At 60.9% G+C, this 21151-nt stretch overlaps 3 protein-coding genes across 8 annotated transcripts; 2 read left to right on the forward strand and 1 right to left on the reverse strand.

The window, feature by feature from the left end:
• The first annotated feature begins 490 nt into the window (after positions 1-490).
• Cactin (cactin, spliceosome C complex subunit) lies at positions 491-6366 on the forward strand. Its single transcript, XM_041669225.1, has 9 exons — positions 491-698; positions 2285-2729; positions 3232-3473; positions 3815-3977; positions 4093-4207; positions 4469-4661; positions 5035-5154; positions 5253-5530; positions 5618-6366. Exons 1-9 carry the CDS (start codon positions 526-528, stop codon positions 6106-6108), a joined length of 2220 nt encoding a protein of 739 aa, XP_041525159.1. The 5' UTR covers positions 491-525; the 3' UTR covers positions 6109-6366.
• A 1835-nt stretch (positions 6367-8201) lies between these two features.
• Positions 8202-13294, forward strand: Tbxa2r (thromboxane A2 receptor). 4 transcript variants are annotated; one of them, XM_041669533.1, is made up of 3 exons: positions 8202-8580; positions 11136-11954; positions 12673-13294. In XM_041669533.1, exons 2-3 carry the CDS (start codon positions 11178-11180, stop codon positions 12937-12939), a joined length of 1044 nt encoding a protein of 347 aa, XP_041525467.1. In that variant the 5' UTR covers positions 8202-8580; positions 11136-11177; the 3' UTR covers positions 12940-13294. The 4 variants fall into 4 exon arrangements, with proteins under 4 accessions (XP_041525467.1, XP_041525468.1, XP_041525470.1 ...); XM_041669534.1 differs by having other exon boundaries at positions 8202-8540; XM_041669536.1 differs by having other exon boundaries at positions 8207-8580; positions 12691-13294.
• A 2311-nt stretch (positions 13295-15605) lies between these two features.
• Gipc3 (GIPC PDZ domain containing family member 3) lies at positions 15606-19622 on the reverse strand. Of its 3 annotated transcripts, none has more exons than XM_041669900.1 (6): positions 19306-19622; positions 18072-18257; positions 17785-17965; positions 17155-17267; positions 15924-16005; positions 15606-15765 (listed from the first exon to the last, which is right to left on the reverse strand). In XM_041669900.1, exons 1-6 carry the CDS (start codon positions 19483-19485, stop codon positions 15614-15616), a joined length of 894 nt encoding a protein of 297 aa, XP_041525834.1. In that variant the 5' UTR covers positions 19486-19622; the 3' UTR covers positions 15606-15613. The 3 variants fall into 3 exon arrangements, with proteins under 3 accessions (XP_041525834.1, XP_041525833.1, XP_041525832.1); XM_041669899.1 differs by having other exon boundaries at positions 15606-15762; positions 18066-18257; XM_041669898.1 differs by having other exon boundaries at positions 18066-18257.
• Between the last annotated feature and the right edge of the window lie 1529 nt (positions 19623-21151).

A 21151-nucleotide genomic window follows, 5' to 3' on the forward strand; every position in this document is an offset into this window, starting at 1 on the left:
TCTGTGTCGCGTCCTAGGCCCCGCCGACCGAGGCTCCTGACTCCTAACGCGACTCCACTTCCGCCCGTACCCACTCGCCCTCAGATCCACGGCTGTCAATCTAGCCCGCCAGGCCCCGCCCACCCGGTCCGCTTTTCTCCTATGACCTCTTCGCCGTTCCGCCCAGGCCCCGCCCACTCGGACTCCTCTTCCGCCCTGCAACCGCTTCCCCGTGCACCAGCCCTGATTTCCCAGGCTCCCTAGGGTGCGAGGACCCCCTCGGGTCAGTCTCTCTCATCGCCTGAATGGAGATTCGCCCCGCTTGGCCTGACAGCGACCCTGTCGGAGTCCTTCATCCGTGCCAAACTTGAGAAGTCAAGAGATACCCGGGTTGTGGCGTTTCTGAGATTCAGGGCAGAGGGATTAAGGCGCTCTCCGGGAACGGGCGCACTTTGGGCAGCTCCAAGCGCGCCGCGGCAAAGGAAAGTCCCCGGCGTGCAGTCCCTTGGTTGTTTACGTCTGCGCGTGCGCAACGCGGACCGCCAAATGGGTCGCGACAGTCGCTCGCGCTCGCGGTCCGCGGGGCGGAGGAGTCGGAGGCGGCGGAGCCGGAGTCGGCACCGGAGTCGGAGCCGCAGCGGGAGCCATGGACGGAGCAGCCGGCGGCGTCGGGAGCGCGAGAGGCGGCGCGCACGCAGGCGGCGCAGCCGGGGGCGCAGGTGAGCGTCCCGGGGGCTGAGGGGCGGCGGTGGCACTCGGGAGACGCAGGCAGGCGGGGCTCTGTGAGTTCGAGGCCAGCCTGGTCTACAGTGCTAGTTCCAGGACAGGAACCAAAGCTACAGAAAAACCCTGTCTCGACACACACACCCCCCCCGTGTTGTGTTTCTCCATAGTTAAGTTATTTTGTTCAATTGGCGTTACTTTTCTTCAAATGGCTGTAGTTTATAACATTTGACAGAAACTGACCAGGACACTACCCATACAGCATTGGGGTTACAAACAGCCACATCCAACTTCTCTTGTGGGTGCTGGGGATTCGAACTCGTGTCCTCAAAATATTATCTGGTGGTGCTTTTTCCTCTTTCATGGTTCCCGGGATGTCAGAGAATCCATCCGCTGGGCCTCATTCCTTCGACCTGTCGTCTCAGTGGGACTCGATGGTATGGTACACACCAGTAACCCCCCGCACAGACTGGGGCGTTTTTGGATGGTGACGGCCAGCTTGTGCTGTAGAGGGAGATGCCCCTCCTAGACATAGCAATGTAAATTACGTACCTAAAATAAAACAACCTCCACTTTTCTCTTATTTGATAGGACCATCGTAAGTACTCCATCCCACACACACCTTGAATGCCCAGCCTTGGAGGTGGTCAGCCCCCTTGTCCCCACCCCATTGGCTCCCATGGCTGTCCATGCCCCAGAGCTTTTGTTCATGCTGCTTCTTCTGCCCACATGATCCAGCATTCTGAACCCCCCATTCTCTCTGGTTGATACTTGGCTGTCTTAAGAACCAGTGGCACACATTTTTAATTCCATAACTTTTACTTCCATGAGTTCAAGGTCAGCCAAAGCTACAAAAACCTGAAAAGCCTAAAAAAGAAAATGAATACATTATTTCACCATCAACCTACAGCTCTCCTGCAGTGCTTTCTGTCCAGGCCTGAGACTTGTGCGGCTGTGCCGTGGGCTGTGCCGTGAGACTTGTGCGGCTGTGCCGTGGGCTGTGCCGTGAGACTTGTGCGGCTGTGCCGTGGGCTATGCCGTGAGACTTGTGCGGCTGTGCCGTGAGACTTGTGCGGTTGTGCCGTGGGCTGTGCCGTGAGACTTGTGCGGCTGTACCGTAGGCTGTGCCGTGAGACTTGTGCGGCTGTGCCGTGAGACTTGTGCGGCTGTGCCGTGGGCTGTGCCGTGAGACTTGTGCGGCTGTGCCGTGGGCTGTGCCGTGAGACTTGTGCGGCTGTGCCGTGGGCTGTGCCGTGAGACTTGTGCGGCTGTGCCGTGAGACTTGTGCGGCTGTGCCGTGAGACTTGTGCGGCTGTGCCGTGAGACTTGTGCGGCTGTGCCGTGGGCTGTGCTGTGAGACTTGTGCGGCTGTGCCGTGAGACTTGTGCGGCTGTGCCGTGGCCTGTGCCGTGAGACTTGTGCGGCTGTACCATGCAGGGCAGCCTGGTTTGTGTGGTCAGAGTGATTTGCCGGTTGGGAGACTGCAAGGGCATGTATCTCAAGGTGTCATTGTGACCTCAACACCAACAGTGGTGTCCCAGCTGCAGCTGGCGTGGAGTATACCTTGTTGTGTCCTCTGTAGGTCAGATTCGGAAGAAGACCGGAGGCAGAGGTCTAGGAGGCGAAGCCGGAGCCCTCGTCCGCCCCGATGGCACTCACAGGACCAGTCCTCACAATCTGACTCGGGTGAGGAGCGGGCACGGGGCTCGCGGTCCCCGGGGTCATCGGCATCTAGCTTGGAATCTCGGAAGCGCTCTCGGAGCCCTGGGGCGGCTGCCCTGGCCCTGAGCCAGCAGCAGAGCCTGCAGGAACGGCTGCGGCTGCGTGAGGAACGAAAGCAGCAGGAAGAGCTGCTCAAGGCCTTTGAGACCCCAGAGGAGAAGCGTGCACGGAGATTAGCCAAGAAGGAAGCTAAGGAGCGCAAGAAGCGGGAGAAGATGGGCTGGGGTGAGGAGTACATGGGCTACACCAACACCGACAACCCCTTTGGAGACAACAATCTGCTCGGCACCTTCATCTGGAACAAGGTGGGTGCTGCAGGCTCAGCAGCCAGGGGCTGTGATGTCCGGAGAGGGACCCTTCCTGCCCACGGCCTTTGCACTGCTCTCCCTCCAGCCTGGCTCCTGGAGCCTTAGCCCCCACAGCGTGCCCCCCAGTACATTGGCTCCCAAGTCGTTGCCTGCCGTGCACCCAAGCAGGCTTAGCTGTGCTGCCAGCTGCTGTCTCTGAGCCCTGGGGATGCCCTGCAGGGTACCAGACGTCCTTATACACTTTGAAAGCGTCGGCAAGCACAAGGTTAGGGCACAACTCTCAGGTGACACGTGGGGCTCCTGGGGCTGTGTCTGGGAGAAGGGCCGACCCCAGGAGCCCTCCTACCATGGACCATGGGGATCCAGGGCAGCTTTGGTCTCAGTCCTGAGGCCCTGCCCATTCCAGCCTGTGAGCACCCACGACCACCTCTGGGCACTCTGCTGTCCTCCCTCCAACACAGTAGACGTGAGGACTGAGTGGGTGTGGCTGCTTCCACAGGCTCTGGAGAAGAAGGGCATCAGCCACCTGGAAGAGAAAGAGCTGAAGGAACGCAACAAGAGGATCCAGGAGGACAACCGGCTGGAGCTGCAGAAGGTGAAGCAGCTGCGGCTGGAACGCGAGCGCGAGAAAGCCATGCGGGAGCAGGAGCTGGAGCTGCTGCAGCGGGAGAAGGAGGCAGAGCACTTCAAGACCTGGGAGGAGCAGGAGGACAGCTTCCACCTGCGGCAGGCCAAGCTGCGGTGCGCCCTCGCCGGCTTCTGTTGCAGACCCTGCCCCTTTTCCCCTGGCTCTGCGGGGTGGGACATGCGGACTCCCGAGACAGACCCTCTGCAGTCTGTTAAGACCGTGGTGGGGGGTGGGCTCCAGGGGGCTCACGAGGGCTCACGTGAGGAGTCTGAGCACAGACCTGGTTAACTGTGTTGGGGACCCAGCTCAGTCCCACCGTCCTGGTGCTCCTGTTAGCCTGAGGCTGCTTGGCTGGAACACAGCATCAACTCTTCCCAGGTCCCAAGAGGATGCCCTAGGGTCATCTTCCATCATGCTGCTGGCCCTGACCCTGCTACCCTATTCTCTCCTGCAGTTCCAAGATCCGCATCCGAGATGGGCGAGCTAAGCCCATCGACCTGCTGGCCAAATACATCAGCGCAGAGGACGACGACCTGGCTGTGGAGATGCATGAGCCCTACACCTTCCTCAATGGCCTCACGGTGGCGGACATGGAGGACCTGCTGGAGGATATCCAGGTGCTGCCCCTGCCTGCCTCTACAGCTGTGCCTGCCTCTGCCTACCCCTGCTGCCCCACCCTCATGGCGCCTTGCTCCTCCTCTGATGCTCCTCCCTCACGGCCCCACCCCACAGGTGTACATGGAGCTGGAGCAGGGTAAGAACGTGGACTTTTGGCGGGACATGACAACCATCACAGAAGATGAGATCGCCAAGCTCCGCAAGCTGGAGGCCTCGGGCAAGGGCCCAGGTGAGCAGCCTGAGACGTCTTCCCAGCTGCTCCGAGACCTCCCTGCTAGGGCCCGTGCTTGCTGCTGTCCCAGGGCGGCTGAGATCTAAACAGGGTACACTGCTTCCCGGAAGCTGTGCTTCCAGCCGCCCCTCTCCCAGGCAGGCCACCTTCAGGAGGGTGGCAGGCCCATCATCCCAGTCCCCGACTGGGGTGGAATGCAGCACCCAGCAGGTCGGGCAGGAGGAACTCAGGCCCACTCTGAACAGCCCCGTCCTGCAGGTGAGCGTCGGGAGGGGGTCAATGCCTCAGTCAGCTCCGATGTGCAGTCGGTGTTCAAGGGGAAGACATACAACCAGCTGCAGGTCATCTTCCAGGGCATCGAGGGCAAGATCCGCGCAGGTGGCCCCAACCTGGACATGGGCTACTGGGAGAGCCTGCTGCAGCAGCTGCGAGCACACATGGCCAGGGCCAGGTGAGGCTCTGTCCCTGCTGGCCTCAACACCCTTCAGAGCCACCAGACCAGGGCCAGTTCCACTAGAGTCGTGAGAGTCTTGAGAAACTGGGCCGTCTGTCCTGTCCGTTGTCTCCCGCCTGCTCCCTCAGTCTGCCCCTGTCTGGCTTGAGAACTGTATATGGTTCCGGCATGCCTGGCACCATAGTTTAAACACAGTGGCTGCTGGCTTGCTTTGCTTATTCCAGATGTCCCCAGTCTGAGCAGGCCAGGTTCCCCAGCGCCCCCTGCCTGACAGTTTGGCTAACAGTTGTCCTGAGGCTTGGACTTGGGGCCACACAGGGAATGTGCCCTGCCTGGGGACTGGGACGGTGACCACCCTCCTGTCCCACAGGCTCCGTGAGCGCCACCAGGATGTTCTGCGGCAAAAGCTGTTCAAGCTGAAGCAGGAGCAGGGGGTGGAAAGCGAACCGCTGTTCCCCATCCTCAAGACCGAGCCCACGGCCACCCACAGGTGAGGGAGGGGCCCGCAGGAGGGGGACAGGGACGGGGTGTGGGCCCTACCCCCCACATCACATCTGGGTCTCACCCCTCCTCCACTGCCCCATGCAGCCCTGAAGCTGAGGAGCCAGCTCCCAGCCCCGGACCCTCAGCGGACCCCGCAGAAGCCGAGGGAACTCCAGCAGCCACGGAGGTGGAGGTGGATGCGGATGGCGAGGCGGTGCTGATGGAGGAGGACCTGATCCAGCAGAGTCTGGCAGACTATGACGCAGGCCGCTACAGCCCACGGCTGCTCACACCGCACGAGCTGCCGCTGGACGCGCACGTGCTGGAGCCGCACGAGGACCTGCAGCGCCTGCAGCTGTCCCGCCAGCAGCTCCAGGCCACAGGTGGGGCGAGGCAGCCGGGTGAGGGGCAGCCTGAAGGGGGCCGGTGGGGGCCGAGAGCCCTGCGACTAACCCCTCCACCCCCCACAGGCGATGCGAGTGAAAGCGCTGAGGACATTTTCTTCAGGCGTGCGCGGGAGGGCATGGGGCAGGACGAGGCGCAGTTCAGCGTGGAGATGCCGCTGAGTGGGCGCGCCTACCTGTGGGCGGACAAGTACCGGCCGCGCAAGCCTCGCTTCTTCAACCGCGTGCACACGGGCTTCGAGTGGAACAAGTACAACCAGACGCACTACGACTTCGACAACCCGCCGCCCAAGATTGTGCAGGGCTACAAGTTTAACATCTTCTACCCCGACCTCATCCGCAAGCGTGCCACTCCGGAGTACTTCCTGGAGGCCTGCGCGGACAACCGCGACTTCGCCATCCTGCGCTTTCACGCCGGGCCGCCCTACGAAGACATTGCCTTCAAGATTGTCAGCCGTGAGTGGGAGTACTCGCACCGCCACGGCTTCCGCTGCCAGTTCGCCAATGGCATCTTCCAGCTGTGGTTCCACTTCAAGCGGTACCGCTACCGCAGGTGACGTCCGCGGGGCAGGGCCGGCCCCGGACACCTCCCAGGGGACAGTGACAGGGACGCCTTCCTCTGCATCTTCTTGGCGCCAGTCCCTGCCATTCTGCCGGCCCTGGCCCCCCCAGATCCCAGCCCATCTGGAACAGATTGTGACTGTTTATCTGACAGGACTGCTTTAGGTGGGAAGGCTGTCTTGTTTCTGTTTCCACGGACTTGTTCTACTCGTGGCACCCCATGTGGTTTTGATACGTTTAATAAAAAGCTTATTCTAGAATGGCTTCGTGTCTGAATCACAGCTCTGAGGCCATTGAGTAGACACCACACCCAAGTGTCTCTGGGAGGGTCAGTTCTCAGTCTGTTCCGCCCACCTGAGCCCAAGACCACCCCTTCTGGGAACGTGGTGCTGGTGCTGCCCCCAGGTCCTGGTTTGCATCCAGTAGAGGCCAAGGACGCCTTACTGCATCCCAGATGTGCTACCAAGCATTGCCCAGCCCAGGTCCAGGGGCCTCCGGCAGGGGCCTGAGAATGTAGCAGGACCCAGACCTGTCCAAACCAGCCATCCTCATGATAACACTCAGTGCCCCCACGGAGCCTGTGGCAGCCAGGGCTCCGGGTCCTCCAGGGAGCCAGGCCAGGGCATCTGAGCTCAGGAGTTACTTGGATGCATGCATGGTGCACTGCATGCTGGGTCCAGTTTCTCTATGTGGACCAGAGGGGGTCCGTTCCTTCTGCTACCTATACCATATGATCTCTGGTCTGCTGGTTCTTGTGTGCACAGCCCCAGCAGGGTTCCGGCCTTTGGAGACAGGGAGGTAAGGGGACCCTGGGGTGCCCTGCCGTGTAGAAGACTTGGCAGGAGGTCCCGCCCACGGCACTGGATCCGTGAGGGCACCGGGCCTGGCAAGGATCAGACTGACCCCACGGGTGCCCTGGTGTCCCGGAAGCTGTGTCCAGCTCCTGCTCCAGCCTCTTCCTTCCTTTGACTGCATCCAGAGCTAAGAATAGGCACCCCCAGCCCGGCCCGGCCTCGGAGGAAGCCACAGCCACAGGGGGTGCATCCTGAGCCCCCAGCTGCAGCGAGCCTTGAGTGTGCCTGTGTGCCAGGAGCCATGTGTGGCCTCCGCACACTTCCTCTCTGCTGTGCGCTGTGCCCTCCATACTGTGGGGAGGTGACACAAACACAGCTGAGTGTCCAGAGGAAGAAAGGACGTCAGCCCTCCCCGTCAGTCCCATAACCCCTCTCCCCTGCCCCATTCCTGTCCCCATTGGGAGCATAGCCCCACACCACAGCTCTATAAGGCTCCACTCCCACCAAACATTCCTGCCAGCACCTTGTATCCCAGACCAAAAGAACACATATTCACATAGTCCCTAAACCCTTTTCCCACAGCATTAATTCCTAGCCAAACTTTGGGGACGGTAAGGACATTGGCTTTGGCTTGGCAACCCTTAACCATAGAAATCTGGGATAAGAAAGACAGGTCCAGCTGGGAGAGGACAGAAAGAAGCTACAAGAGGCTTGGAGCCAGCCCCTGACCAGGAAAGAGGCAAGTTAGGGTTCATGGCTGAATAATGGGATGGGCCGGGAGAGCCCCCAGGAGTGAGACCGGAAGGGTGAGGGGTAGGGCATCAGGGAAGGGGCTTCCGGCTGCTGAGAGCCCAGCTGACCTTGGACTGGCTGTGGAACTGGGTGGGTTGGGGTCATGGCTAGGCCGGGCATCCTGGTCCCCACCAAACTGAGGCCAAAGAGGCCCAAGGTCGCCTCCCAGGCCCAGGCCCAGCAATCGGTCCCTTCAGGGCCCGGCTCACTAGACTACACAGCAGAACTTTATGGGCTGGGGGGAGGGGTCCCTAAGTCTGCTCCATCTCTGGCGGCAGCCTGACATCTGGCCTCCCCCACAGCACCCCTCCCCCGCCACCCCCTCTCCAGCCCTGTGGCCCCAGCAGCCGGACCTTGGCCCTTCCCTACTCTCCTGGAAGACGCCTGGTTGCTGTCTTGCCAGGACCGGCCCCATCCTGCCCTCAGCTCTTCCCGCACGCATGGGCCTGGGCCTCTGGGTCAGTGGCCTGTCAACAACCGACCGTCCGCAGCACCCTTGTGCCCTGCCCAGTTCCCACCCTAGCCAAAGCACCCGGCTGCGGGGCGAGGCCAGAGCAGGGGGCGGGGCTGGCGACAGACAGGCAGAAAGACAGATGGAGACAGGGCGTGGTGGGAGCCGGCCTTACTGTCACAACCCCCCAGCCTCGTGCCCCTGGGGGTCCCCAGAGCTACACCATCCGCCCACAGCCCCAGGGCCCCTGTCGGGACCTGTCTTCAGCCCGTGACTCGGTTTCCCCAGGGGGCTTTGCTCCCTGCTCTCTCTGCCTGACCTGGGAAAGCACAGCGGTACTGCCTGCTCTGCTCCTGGGACACCACCGCGACACCCTGGTACTGACCCTGCGGTGAGTCCACCCCCCATGAGACCTACCACCGACTGCCGAGGTGAGGAGCCCAGACCTATTGACTTCTCTGCTGAACCACATCCCCTGGGGTCTCCAAGTTCCCTGGAGGGAATCCCGGGTGCAGCCTTCGCTCCAGTGGTCCAGTGCACAGATGTAGCTCCCTTGGCGACCCATGGGCATCCTGGTTCCCTGAGTCTGGGCAAGGCCAGTCCAAGATGCTCAGGCAGTGGGAGCTGGGGACTGTGGCATGTGACTTAGCGTGTGTGTATGCCTGTGCACACTCGTGTGGACACGCATGGGCTCAGCTTGGGCCTCATCTCCTGGTACCCGTTCACTGAACACCAGGAAACTGAGGCCCAAGCCGAGCCTCCGCTGAACCACACTTCAGTAGAGATGAAACCTGCACCCTGGGCTTCGGCACAAACAGGAGGCAGCCCTGTGGGAGGGAGAGACACAGCCCGTGGTGAGCCCTGAGGGTCTGTGGGGGGTGGGGGGCACCACACCAGGTGTCTGGGGTGGTGGCAGAGACCCCTCTGGCCACAGCAAGGACCAAGGCTTGGCCCAGGAGCTCTGCCCATCCTGGTGTTAGCAGAAAGTCACGAGGGGAGAGGGGGTACGGATTCATTGTACGGGGGACGCTGAGGCTGTGCCCGGTGGCCGTGGGGTGGAGACTTGGAGGGCCCAGGCTGCTCTGAGGCCGGAGCAGAGGCTTGAGGGAGATGGATGGGCTGAGAGGAGGGGGAGGGGCCTGGCGCTTAGAACCCAGCCACACAACACATTCCACACTGGTGGCTGAGTTCCAGCCACCAATGCCTGGGCCTCAAGGAACGGGGAGCAGTGCCCCAGGGTGCACACATGACAAGGACGAGGCTCCATCACAGACCCGAGTGGAGACACAGAGCCGCCCTGACTGGGCTCTGCCACCCACCCCACACCCCAGGACTCAGAACCACAGGAGGATCCTCGGCACACGGGGTCAGGTGCGGCAGAGGGAGGCCTGTGCTTCTCATCACAGTGGGGCTGGAGGCAAGGATCTCCGTGAGTTCCCAGGCCCGGAGTTCCCTGCCTCTGTGGAATCTGAAGGGCGCAGAAAGGCTGCAGAGCTCCCTGGGAACACACAGCCCCAGCTGCTGGCCAGCCTGGGAGGCTGCCAGGCCCTGCATCAGGTCTGGCCTGGGCAACTTGAGCCTGCCATTATCACCTGAACCCCAGGGGAGGGAGCGCCAGGCAGAGGGGAGACTGGAAACCGCCATCCTCGGTGCAGAACTCAGCAGGCTGAAGCACTGGGGCTTGCTCCGGCCACAGCAAACATGAGGGACCCAGAGCTAAGGCTGGGCCAAAGACAGGGACAGAAGAGGCGGCAGCCACTGACGTAGACCTGCCTTGCAGGGGTGGGGGGTGGAGTGCCGGGGTCACAGAAACTCAAACAGGTGCACAGTGTCTCAGAGCCAGGGCGGCACCAGCCTCAGTTTCCCCTCCTCGATGGCCCTGGAAGGCCCATTCAGTCGGTGGCCTGGGGATGAAATGGGAGTGAGGCAGGGAACTGCTCCTGTCTGCCTGGAGCATTCTGGGCTGCATGAATTGAGCACCTTCTGTGTACCAGGAGTGGACATAAAAGATAATCGTTCTCAGCATCAGCAGGCTTTACAGGAGGGGAAACTGAGTCTCTGCAGTGACACGAGAAAAAGAACAGGGGTTCCTGAACCCTGAATGGCCAACCGTTAAAACCCCAGAACTCAGCTAGATGGTAGTGGGGCACACCTTTAATCCCAGCACTCAGGAGGCAGAGGCAGGGGGATCTCTGTGAGTTCCAGGCCAGCCAGGTCTACTAGGCTCCAGAGAGACAGGACAGAGCTACAGAGAAACTCCGTCTCAAAAATTAAAGCAAAACCCAAGAACTCAGTGGGAAGGGAGGGGGCCTCAGGGGAAGAAGAAAAAGAGAGCACCAAGGGCTGGCAAAGGCTCAGTGAGGAGAGGCGGTCGCTTACCGCAAGTTGTCGTCTGACCTCCAGGCTCCCGTGCACACCCCCACATGTGAATGAACAATGTTAAACACGAAAAAGCAGAACTAAGGGAAAAGACCAAATATGGTTCACACCAGGAGTCTGAGGCAGGAGGATCACACGGACTGCTCGTCGGCCTGAGGCTGTTATTAGATATTGGCAAGTGCCCACCTGTCTCCAGTCTGGTTTTTATCTCTCTGTGTAGATTAAACTCACAGCCATCCTCCTGCCTCGCACGCTCCCTGCGCTGGGAGGGACCAGGCTGTGGAACAGACGCCAGGTCCAGACTGGCTCGGTTCTGTGGCCCTGCCATCGTCCCCGGGGATGTGTTCCGGTTAGCTTGGGTTTTTTCTTGTTCCCAAAATGGAACGAAAGCTTCTGGTTCCTTTCTTATTATAAAAGTGACGTGAGGGACGCGGAGGAATGGCTAGGGCCGTTCCCGTGAGCTGGCCTCGGGGCAGGTACCAAACCGGGCCGGGGCGATGGAGGGGGAAACTGAGGTCCAGCTCTGCACCCCAACCCGGAGCTGCTGAAGGACGTTAGGACGCAGGAGGCCGGGGCGCTCACCACCTCGTCCACCTCGTCTCCCCAGGTCGCCCGATGGGGTGGTGACGCCCCGGTCAGCTCGGGAGCCATGTGGCCCAACGGCAGCCTCCCCGGGCCGTGCTTCAGGCCGATGAACGCCACCATCACCGCGCAGGAGCGGCGCCTCATCGCGTCGCCCTGGTTCGCCGCGTCCTTCTGCGTGCTGGGCCTGGGCTCCAACCTGCTGGCCCTGAGCGCGCTGGCCGGGGCGCCCGCGCCGCGCTCGTCCTTCCTCACGCTGCTGTGCGGCCTGGTCCTCACCGACTTCCTGGGGCTGCTGGTCACCGGCGCCATCGTGGTGGCGCAGCACGCGGCGCTCTTCGCCTGGCAGGCGGCCGACCCCGGCTGCCGCCTCTGCCACTTCATGGGGGTGGCCATGGTCTTCTTCGGGCTGTGCCCGCTGCTGCTGGGCGCCGCCATGGCCTCGGAACGCTTCGTGGGCATCACGCGGCCCTTCTGGCGGCCTGCGGCCCCCGGGCGTCGCGCCTGGGCCACCGTGGCGCTCGTGTGGCTGGCGGCGCTGGCGCTCGGGCTGCTGCCGCTGCTGGGGCTCGGCCGCTACTCGGTGCAGTGGCCGGGCTCCTGGTGCTTCCTGACGCTGGGCGCGCGGCGCGAAGACGTGGCCTTCGGCCTGCTGTTCGCGCTGCTCGGCGGCCTGTCCGTCGGGCTGTCCTTCCTGCTCAACACCGTGAGCGTGGCCACACTCTGCCGCGTCTACCATGGCCGCGAGGCTGCGCGCCAGCGCCCGCGGGACTGCGAGGTGGAGATGATGGTGCAGCTGGTGGGCATCATGGTAGTGGCCACCGTGTGCTGGATGCCCCTGCTGGTGAGTTCCCGGGCCGGGCCGGGCGGGGCGGGGAGAGAGCAGCCTGGGTTCACACCCTCCAGGCCTCTAGGGTCGGCCACAGGAAGATGTGTCTGGGCTTGGGCACTCCGGAGTAGGACTTTGAAGGGTGAATAAGAGGAAAACACGTTCTAGATAGCGTGGCCGGATCACGTGTGTCTCCTGGCTGCCCCGTGGACTCCTGTATCGATGGAGTCCGGCTGGTAGGAGGAGCCCCGCTATAACACGGGCACAAGACCTTTTGTTTTATTTTATTTCTTTGGCGTTATTCCTTCAGCAGACATTTATGATGTGCTGACTGTATACAGGCTTCCCCAGCACAAAGCAGATTCACCTCTGGGCCTGAATAGCAGGCGTGTGGCCCAGGCACTCAGGATTAAGTCTCAGGCCAGCCTGAGCAACTGACCAGACTCTGTCTAAAACTAAAACATAGTGGTGCACATCTTTAATTCCAGCACTTGGGAGGCAGAGGCAGGCTGTGAGTTCGAGGCCAGCCTGGTCTACAGAGTGAATTCCGGGACTACACAGAGAGGGAATAAAAGGTCGGAGCCTGGCGCTGGGTGCCCTGCTGCTTTGAGCCAAGTTTACTTTCTCTGCCTCCGTCCAGCTAGGACATGAGCCAAAAGCCTGTACTCCTTCCTGGGTCCTATAGCAGCAGCTCAGAGAGGTTGTCCCGCTCCCCCAAGGTCACACAGCACAGCCCTCTCTGCTCCTGCAGGTCTTTATCGTACAGACCTTGCTGCAGACGCCGCCTGTCATGAGCTCCTCTGGGCAGCTGTTGCGGGCCACGGAGCACCAACTACTCATTTACCTGCGCGTGGCCACGTGGAACCAGATCTTGGACCCCTGGGTCTACATCCTGTTTCGTAGGTCCGTGCTTCGGCGCCTGCACCCACGGCTCAGTTCACGGATCCGGGCTCTGACCTTGCACCCTCCCCCAGTCCAGGCCGCGCCCAGTGGGCCCTGAAGGACAGCATCACCCAAACTTCAGATCCTTGGTGACTACCACAGGCCCGTGGCTATCCCAGGAGCCCGAGTGCTCTGTGGACTAAAGAGGGGAGCCCCTAACTTAGGGATGTCCTCCCTGAATCCCCAGACTCCTCCCAGGACAACCTGGGGATGTGGGGACGAGAGAGACCCGGAGCCTGAGTTGGGGCGTCCCCCCACCTTGCCACAGCCTGGGTCTTAGACACCAAGCTTCATGTTCCTCTGGTCTGGACTCAAGGGTCATCGACCTTGGGTGTTGGAAGCATCCGTTGGGGTCCCCACAGCCAGGTCCGGAGCCCCCCCTCCCCCGTGGCCACCCAATGCACTTGCTCAATAAACGGTTAAATGGCCCGGTGGTGCGCATCCGAGGCGTGCAGCAGGCACCCAGCTTAGCGTGCTGCCTGCTCGCCCCACTCCCCCGCAGCTCGATGCAAACCACTCACTGAGATGGGGCTGTGGGGATTCGAGGCTTTATTCACTACCAAGGTCCCCAGGGAGCCTCCCCGTCCCCCTTCTGTGGTAGGATCCTCTTACTCAAGGTTCGCAGCCAGGCTCCTGAAACCCAAGCCTCGGTTCCACCATCTTGCCCAGGGGACAACTCCAGCCCGGCTACCCCTGGTGGGGGAGGGGCCCTGGGAAGGGGCTAGGAGGGACGCATATGGTGGGGCGCAAGGACTTCTGTGGTCCCATCTGGGGCTTGGGTGAAAGGGCTGGCTTCTGGGGAGTGGTGAGGGCTTGTGACCCAGGGCAGGCTGTGACCCGGCTTCCATCTTGAGGCTGAGGCCCAGCCACCTTGCTTGGGGCAGGAGTGGGGGCTCTTGTGAGTGGTGGGCTTGGAGGCTGAGGTTGGGCGGGGAGATCAGGCTGTATTCTAGGCTCGAGGCCTGGGGTCTGGGGTCGGGGTTTGTCTTTAGAGCTGGGAAGATGGGCTCCGAAGCAGGGCCGGCTTCCAGAACCGCCAGGGCTAGGGCCTGGCTGGGTTCTGGGGCGCAAGGCCTCTGCGGCACCTGCCTGGGCTCCAGCGCACGCTGGAACCTGAGGAGGGAATTGGGTTCTAGAGACCCAGTGGGCTCCAGAGCCAAGCCTCTGTCCTGCGTCTCTCTGGGGGGCACAGCTGGCCCCAGCTGTCCTCAGATGCTGGTTTTGGGAGCCTGCACCGGATCTGCCCCCAGCACTAGACTGGGCTCTGGAGCTGGGCTCCTTCTCAGCCAGTGGCTGAGGCTGAGACCCTCCATGACTGGCCACACCCACGTGGGCTCCAGAGCTGGGCCAGGCGTGGAAGTCTGTCTGGGTCCCTGAGTTAGACAATGCCCTGGAGCCGGCATGACTTCTGGATGAGGAGGGCTGGGTGCCCAGCACCCTGGGGCCGGGCCTCCCACGGGAGATGGAGGCCGTTTGGGAGTGGGGCCCGGCCGTCACAACAGGCTGGCTTCCCCCTGCTGGTTGATCCTCAGACTCTGACTCACCACTGGAGCCAGCCTGGGGTGCAGGGTGCGGGGAGGCGCTGGGGGGCAAGGCTGGGGAGCAGGGCTGGGGTCTGAGTCTGGACTCTGTTGTAGCACGGCTCTGGCTGCCTGCTTGGGGCAGCGGTCGGGAACATGGCTGGCTAGTGGAGCTGGCTTGGGTTCCAATAGCCAGCGGCTTGGTGGACCTTGCCTGGGCTCCCGAGCTAGCTGGTCCTCCAGAGTCACTCCAAATGTTAAGAAAGGGCCAGGCTGCGGTGGTGGCGACTGTTTCATAACTGGGCTGGGATTCAGAGTTGGGATGGAGCTCTGAGCCCAGCTGGGTCTTAACACTTGTCTGGGTTCTGGAGTGGGGCTGTGGGGCAGGACTTGGCCGGGGGACCTGGGCTCCAGCATCAGGGTTAGACCCCAGGCCCAGCTGGGCTCTAGAGCCAGGATTCCTATCTGGGTGGGCCTGAGTTCTAGAACCCGGCCCACCCTCAGGGCCTGTCTGTATTCTAGAAGCAGCCTTGATTTCAGAACAGAATTTGACCTGGGAGTTGCCCTGGGTTCTAGGTCTGGGTTTGGTCTCTGGGCTGGTGTGGTCTTCAGAACCGCCCTGGGCTCTGGAACTAGGTCTGGCCTCGGAGTCAGCCTGGGTTCTAGGGCTGGACTTGAATTCAAATTCAGGGTGGGTTCTAGAACAGGGCTCAGCCCCAGGGCTGCCCTTGGTTCTGGAGCTGGTCTGAGCCTCAGAACTGCCGTGGGTTCTAGAACCAGGCTGTGTCCCAGGACTAGATTGGATTCTACAGCCTGGCTGGGTCTCAGAGCTGACCTGGGTGCTGCTAGAAGTGGGCTGAACCTCGGGGTAGGTCTGGGTTACAGAGCTGTGCTCAATTCTAGAGCTGGACCAGGCCTCAGTTTTAGTTCTAGAGCTGGACTGGGCCTCAGGCCTGAACTGGGCTCCAGACATCGGCTGGAATTCCAGCTGGGCCTCAGAGCTGACCTGGGTGCTAGAACTAGGCTGGGCCCCAGGCCTGACCTGGGTTACAGAACTGGGTTTGGTTCGAGAGCCAGGTTGGGTCTTGGGGTGGGCCTGGGTTCCAGAATTGGGCCGGGTTCTAGAACCAGCCTGGGTATCAGGGTTGTCCTGGGTCCTGGAGCGGCGTTGCGGCAGGGGGCTGGGCCCAGGGCTTCGGACCCCCGCACATGCTAGCCACAGGCGTCCTGGGCCTCGCCGATGGCTGCCCACACCTCTACTACGAACTCGTCCGGGAAGGCGAACTCGCCCAGAACGGCGTCCAGGCCTCGTGCGAAGGCCTGGGCTCCCGCTGCGCTCCGGGCAGTCTCCACCACTGCAGCTGCTGCGGGATCGGACAGATGGAAGGACGGACGGACAGAGGGATGGGATGGACAGAGGGACAGGACAGACAGACGCACCGACGGAACCTACTGTCAGCTCGGGCGCATACTCCCGCCCCCAGCCCACGCCGGGGACCCCGCGCTTACCCGCGCCGCTTACCCAGCTCGGGGTCCCGGATGCCCATATAGCTCTCCAGCAGGTCATCCACCCTGCGCGCCGCCGCCACCTCCAAGTCGTTGGGCTGCGGACAGGTGAGTGGCCGGGTGAGAGACGGGCAAGACCAGGGTTGATAAACCTTCGGTGGTTGCTAGGGGAAAGGGCTGCCGGACCCGCGCGCCTAAAGATTGATGGGTGAGTGGGCTAGGGGTGACGCCCTCCGGATGGATTGAGGATAGACAGCAAAGGGGAGGGGCTGGGCGACCCGCCCCAAGGAGGCAGACTGTGTAAGCAACTCTTCAGTGGTGTAGCTGTTGCTATTCAGTCCCTGAAGTAAATCACGTGACATTAAAAAGAGGTGTGTGGGCAGGGCCGTGGTGGTGCACGCCTTTAACCCCAGTACTCTAGGAGACAGAGGCAGAGGATCTCTGTGAGTTTGAGCCCCAGCTAGTTCCAGGACAGCTCAGCTCGGGCTATACAGAGAAACCTTGTCTTGAAAAAAACAAAAACAAAAAAACCAAAAAAAGAAGAGGTGAGTGGAGGAGGAGGTCTTGGGGGGAGGGAGAGAGGGAGACACGATGAGGGGATAGGGGGATAATGGGTGCCCTCAAACAAGCTTGACACGCGCGTGAAACATCTCACAAGGACACCCATTATCTAGTACAATTAATACACAGAATTATAATTGTCTAGGCGCTCTGTGCGAGAGAAAGTTGGACTTCAGCCCCTAAAATCCTCGTAAAGGAGGAGGGGAGAAATGACTCCCCAGGTGTCCACTGACCTCTGCACGCTTGTACACACACACACACACACACACACACACACACACTATGCAGACAGATTGTAATAGAGTAATGAATGCAATTTTATAATTAAAAGTTGGGGAGAAAGGAAGGCACAGATATTAAACTTGGGCCTCTACACACAAGTGCAAAAAAGGAAAAGTTGGAGGTCAATCGGTCCCTCCTGCATTTCTGGCCAGGGACGGTTGGCACCCCTGGGACCTTGTGATCTGGACTCATTCCTGTTTCCCCGCCTTCCAACCGGTACCCGGTACCCGTTGCACAAGCTGGGAAAGAGACCTGGGTCCCGCTCTGAATCATCCTCCTGCCTCACCCTCCTGAGTGCTGGGACGACAGCCCTGGGCTACCATCCGCACTCTGGGCTCCACGGAGAGGGTGTTAATTGTGACTACACCATTAGTTATGGGACTCCTAGCGGACCCTGAACTCACCGCTTCCTCCACGGTAGCAGCGCCCCCAGAGCGCAGGCGCAGTGTCTCCCTCCCGCTGCTCACTTTGGCTTCCACGGGACACTTGCTGCTCCTGTTTCTCTGGCCAATCATGTCTGCGGGGACAAAGCAGACACAGTGTTCTGTTTTGTGCGGACTGTTTTATATTTGTTCTTTTCTGTAAACAGGGTCTTGCTCTGGCTGCCTCCGGCTCCTTAAGTCTGTTGAAGGGCTGGGGGCGTGGTCAGGATGGAGCCCCGCCCACAATCCCCTCTTTCCCTAAGCGACCCTGAGTGGTGTTTGGGGAAGTTTGTGGCTTCCCACCTTGCGGAGCTCCTGACAAGGAGTGAGTTCAGCACCCTGAAGGGCTTGGGACACTACAGAGAAAACAGCCAGAACACTGCTGGCATCGCCAAGTTTGAAAAACTTCTGGAAGCAACCGCCTCTCCTCATCTGAGCATCCCTGGCACACCGCGAAGAAGCCATTGCAAACCAGGCCGGGATGAGGAGTTCTAGGACATCCTTGTCTAAATACTGGGTTGAGGGTAGCCTGGGCTATGAGACTGTTGTCTCAGAAAACCGTTTCCTGCCTCTCTCTGCCCTGGGGCAACCCCGGGGCGCAGTGGTCCTCACCAAAGGCTCTTCGGGGCTGCACCAGGCGCAGGGTGAAGGGCTGGGACTTGGGCAGCTCCCGCAGCATTTTGGCCACCTCGTAGTGCCGGCAGCCCACAATGGAGTGGTCGTTGATGGCCTCTATGCTGTCTCCCACGCACACTGCCTCGATCCTGTTGATGATGCTGCCTTCCTTGATTCTCTGTGGGGAATCGGTCACTCCTGGGGCCGCCGGGCCATCCTCCCCAGGGTCCCCAGAGTCTCCTTAGACCCAGACCACCCACGTCACCACACACACCCACAGGCACCTTGATGAAGGCGTATCCGGCCCCATTGTCCGTGATGGTCAGTCCTAGAGCATCCTCTGTTTTGGTGACCTCCACCTCTTTGGTCTCTCCACGCACGTGTGCAAAGATGAAGTCTTCCAGTCCGATCTGCCCCCCAAGCAACTTCTGCATGTCCACTTTGTGACTATTGAGGGTACAGAACAGGATCTGTCCGGACAGGACAGGGACCACAATCAGTCACAGAGGTACCACCCTGTGCACACCCTTCTGGGGTAGATGGGCTCTGTGGGCGCCCCCTGGAGGCCAGAGCACCCATGAGCCACAGCTGTGGCCCCCACTGCTCACCGGTGAACAAGGGGGCAGGCCTGACTGTGGGCATGGTGTCTGTCTGTCATCCCAGCACTCAGGAGGCTGAGCCAGGAGGATGACTGAGAGTCTTAGACTTCCTCAAGCATCCTGGTTTACCAATGTAACCACAGAAGCTGGGGAGCTGAGTCAAGGGGATTGCTGCAAGCTAGAAGCCAGCTTGGGTTACAGAGCAAGTTCCAGGCCAGCCTGGGCTACAAAGTGAGATCTTATCCTAATTTAACAAACAAAGGGACGGGAGCAGGCAGGCGAGACAGCTGCCAGCTGGTCAGGCCCACATGGCGGAAGGGTGAACTGCCCCCACAAGCTGTTCCCCAACCTCTGCTGTCTGCTTTGGTTCCCCACATGCGATAAACTAAAAACACACTAAGTGGTGGCACATGCCTCTAATCCCAGTAATCGGGAAGCAGAGGCAGGAGGACCTTTGTGAGTTCAAGGCCAGCCTGGTCTACAGAGCAAGTTCCAGGACAGTCGGATTTACACGGTGAGACCCTGGTCTCAGAAAAAAAAAATTAAGAAAAAAGGAAGAAAAGAAACAACAACTAGAAACGTAACACGAAGAATTAAATTCAAGAAATTAAAAGTGATGTTTTAAGGGTCTCGTGTAGCCCAGGCCGACCTTCCAGTTTACTGCGTAGCTCGAATCCTCCACCTTCCCAGCACTGTGTAACAGCCCTTACACTACTACACCTGTATCCCGTGTGGGCGACGGAATTTGGCCGTTCGCGCACTCTGCCCCCTGAGCTGTTTCCCATCCACCAGCCACGCCGGCGTCCTGACGCCTGGGTCGGGTCCTCGGCGGATGTGGGGACCCCACCCACACGGTCTCGTCCGGCTTTTCGCGAGGCGTGCAGATGGGTCCCGGGCGGGGCCTGGGGTCCGACCTCACCTCGGTGGGCGCAATGCCGAAGGCCTCGGCGATCTTGGCATAGAGCTCGCGGACGTTGGTGAAGCCCTCGATCCTGCCCGTGGGGCTGCCGTGCGCCAGCTGCGTGCGGAACACCAGGCGCGGGCGCGCGCGGGCGGGGGGCTCGGTGGCCCCGGGCTCGCGGGGCGCAGCGCTGTCCATGGCGCGCGGGGTTCGCCGCGTCCTGCGCCTCCCGCCCCGGGCCGGCGACAGCCGAGCCGGGCGTAAGCGGATCCGGGAACTTGAGCCGCCCGCGGGAAGGTGAAACCGCGCCGGGACCAGCCGCGCAGCTCCCTGGGGACCCGCGAACAACAGGGGGAGGCCCCGGGCTCCGGCGCTACGCGCAGTCCAGGCGTCCCGGGAGCCCCGCCCCCCTCGCCCCCCTCCCCGCTCCGCGCAAGGCCCACCGCCCTCCTCTCTGCTAAGCCACGCGTGCCTCCCTCCTCTCCCTGCCCCAGGGCTCTTGCACAAGCGACCTCCTCTGGGGCTCAGTCCCCAGAGCCTCCAATGAGTTCTTGCTCACCTGTTTATGCCAAAGACCACCTGCTGCCCGTACCTCCGAATCTCCCCGCCCCCCTTTAAAAAAAAGTTTTGCTTTTGAAATAGGGTCTCCTGGTAGTGCAGGCTGGCCTGGAATTCCTCCTGATCCTCCTGCCTCGCCTCCCCAGTGCTGGGATGGAGATGCAGGTGTGTGGTGGACTAGACCTGAGCCAGATGAAGTGGAGTAGGGGGCAGAAGTAGATGCCCGGGTCTCCTAAGTTCCCTCTACAGAGTGCCACAGAGGAGCTGGTTTCAGAGAGTCAGAGAGACACACAGAGAGAGACAGAGAAAGTGTCTAGGCCTAGAGACACCGGCCCAGCGGGGGAGGTGGAGGTGGAGGATGAGGAGTTCCGCATCACCCTTGGCTACACAGTGAGTTCCAGGCTAGCCTGGGCTACATGAGGCCTTAACACAACACAAAACTCAGAATTAATTAATTGTCCCTCAGCTCTTTTGCTTGTTAGGTTGATTTTTTGTTTGCTTGCCTACTTACTTGCTTTTGTCTGTTTCTTTTTTAGGACAAGGTTTCTCTGTGTAGCCCTGGCTATCCTGTACCAGGCTGGCTTCCAATACAGAGATCCTCCTGCCTCTGCCTCCCGAGTGTTGGGATTAAAGGCATGCACCACCAATGCCCGGCTCCCTCCCTCAGTTCTAAATGGGGGTGTTCCCCCTCCTCACGTGCTCTGAGAGGCGTTCCCTACTCCGTCTGCCCCAGCTGCAGGCATATTGATCTGTCTCTACCTCTGTCATTTCTCAGCTGACAGTCCTAGGTCTGTGTCAACTTTCCTTTTCTCGAAAAGACACTCTGTTGGCACAGTGCCCGCTCTACCCCAGCGTGACCTCCCTGGGGTTAATTACACCCGCCATCACCCTAATTCCTAATACGGTCATGCCTGGAGGTTCTGGGGCGAGGGCTGGAACACGTGGGGGAGGGGAGACAGCTCCTCGGCACCAGGCGTGTGGAATTGTGCACGTTCTTACAGATAGTCTCACTCTCTCATTATTGAGCAGCCCCCTGGCAGAACTCTCTCACGGAGGAGCCAGAGTTATCCGAGACAATTATCTGCGACATCCCGACTGCTGTGTAAACAGGACGCAGGCACAGGCTGGCCTCGCCAGAGTGACGCACGACAGCCTGCGGCACGCTGGACATTTCCGGGCACACTGGACCGTCCCGGGGCACACTGGATTGTCCCGGGGCACACTGGACCATCCCGGGCACACTGGACAGTCCCGGGGCACACTGGACAGTTCTGGGGCACGCTGGACCGTCCCTGAGCACACTGGA

Source organism: Microtus oregoni, unplaced genomic scaffold (assembly GCF_018167655.1).
Source record: "Microtus oregoni isolate MIOR12 unplaced genomic scaffold, Mior012 000019F_ref0000042, whole genome shotgun sequence".
NCBI classification, from domain to species: Eukaryota; Metazoa; Chordata; class Mammalia; order Rodentia; family Cricetidae; genus Microtus; species Microtus oregoni.

What these genes read in the sequence shown, in the direction of transcription:
- Tbxa2r (XM_041669533.1), top strand. Translation starts at nt 11,178, where the DNA reads ATGTGGCCCAACGGCAGCCTCCCCGGGCCGTGCTTCAGGCCGATGAAC. An exon ending in TGTGCTGGATGCCCCTGCTG is followed by an intron (nt 11,955 to 12,672) that starts GTGAGTTCCCGG and finishes CACACAGCACAG; the next exon opens with CCCTCTCTGCTCCTGCAGGT.
- Gipc3 (XM_041669898.1), bottom strand. Translation starts at nt 19,485, where the DNA reads ATGGACAGCGCTGCGCCCCGCGAGCCCGGGGCCACCGAGCCCCCCGCC. An exon ending in CTGCTACCGTGGAGGAAGCG is followed by an intron (nt 16,006 to 17,154) that starts GTGAGTTCAGGG and finishes ACCTGTCCGCAG; the next exon opens with CCCAACGACTTGGAGGTGGC. An exon ending in CATCCGGGACCCCGAGCTGG is followed by an intron (nt 15,766 to 15,923) that starts GTAAGCGGCGCG and finishes CCGATCCCGCAG; the next exon opens with CAGCTGCAGTGGTGGAGACT.
- Cactin (XM_041669225.1), top strand. Translation starts at nt 526, where the DNA reads ATGGGTCGCGACAGTCGCTCGCGCTCGCGGTCCGCGGGGCGGAGGAGT. An exon ending in GCACACATGGCCAGGGCCAG is followed by an intron (nt 4,662 to 5,034) that starts GTGAGGCTCTGT and finishes CCTGTCCCACAG; the next exon opens with GCTCCGTGAGCGCCACCAGG. An exon ending in CCAGCAGCTCCAGGCCACAG is followed by an intron (nt 5,531 to 5,617) that starts GTGGGGCGAGGC and finishes CACCCCCCACAG; the next exon opens with GCGATGCGAGTGAAAGCGCT.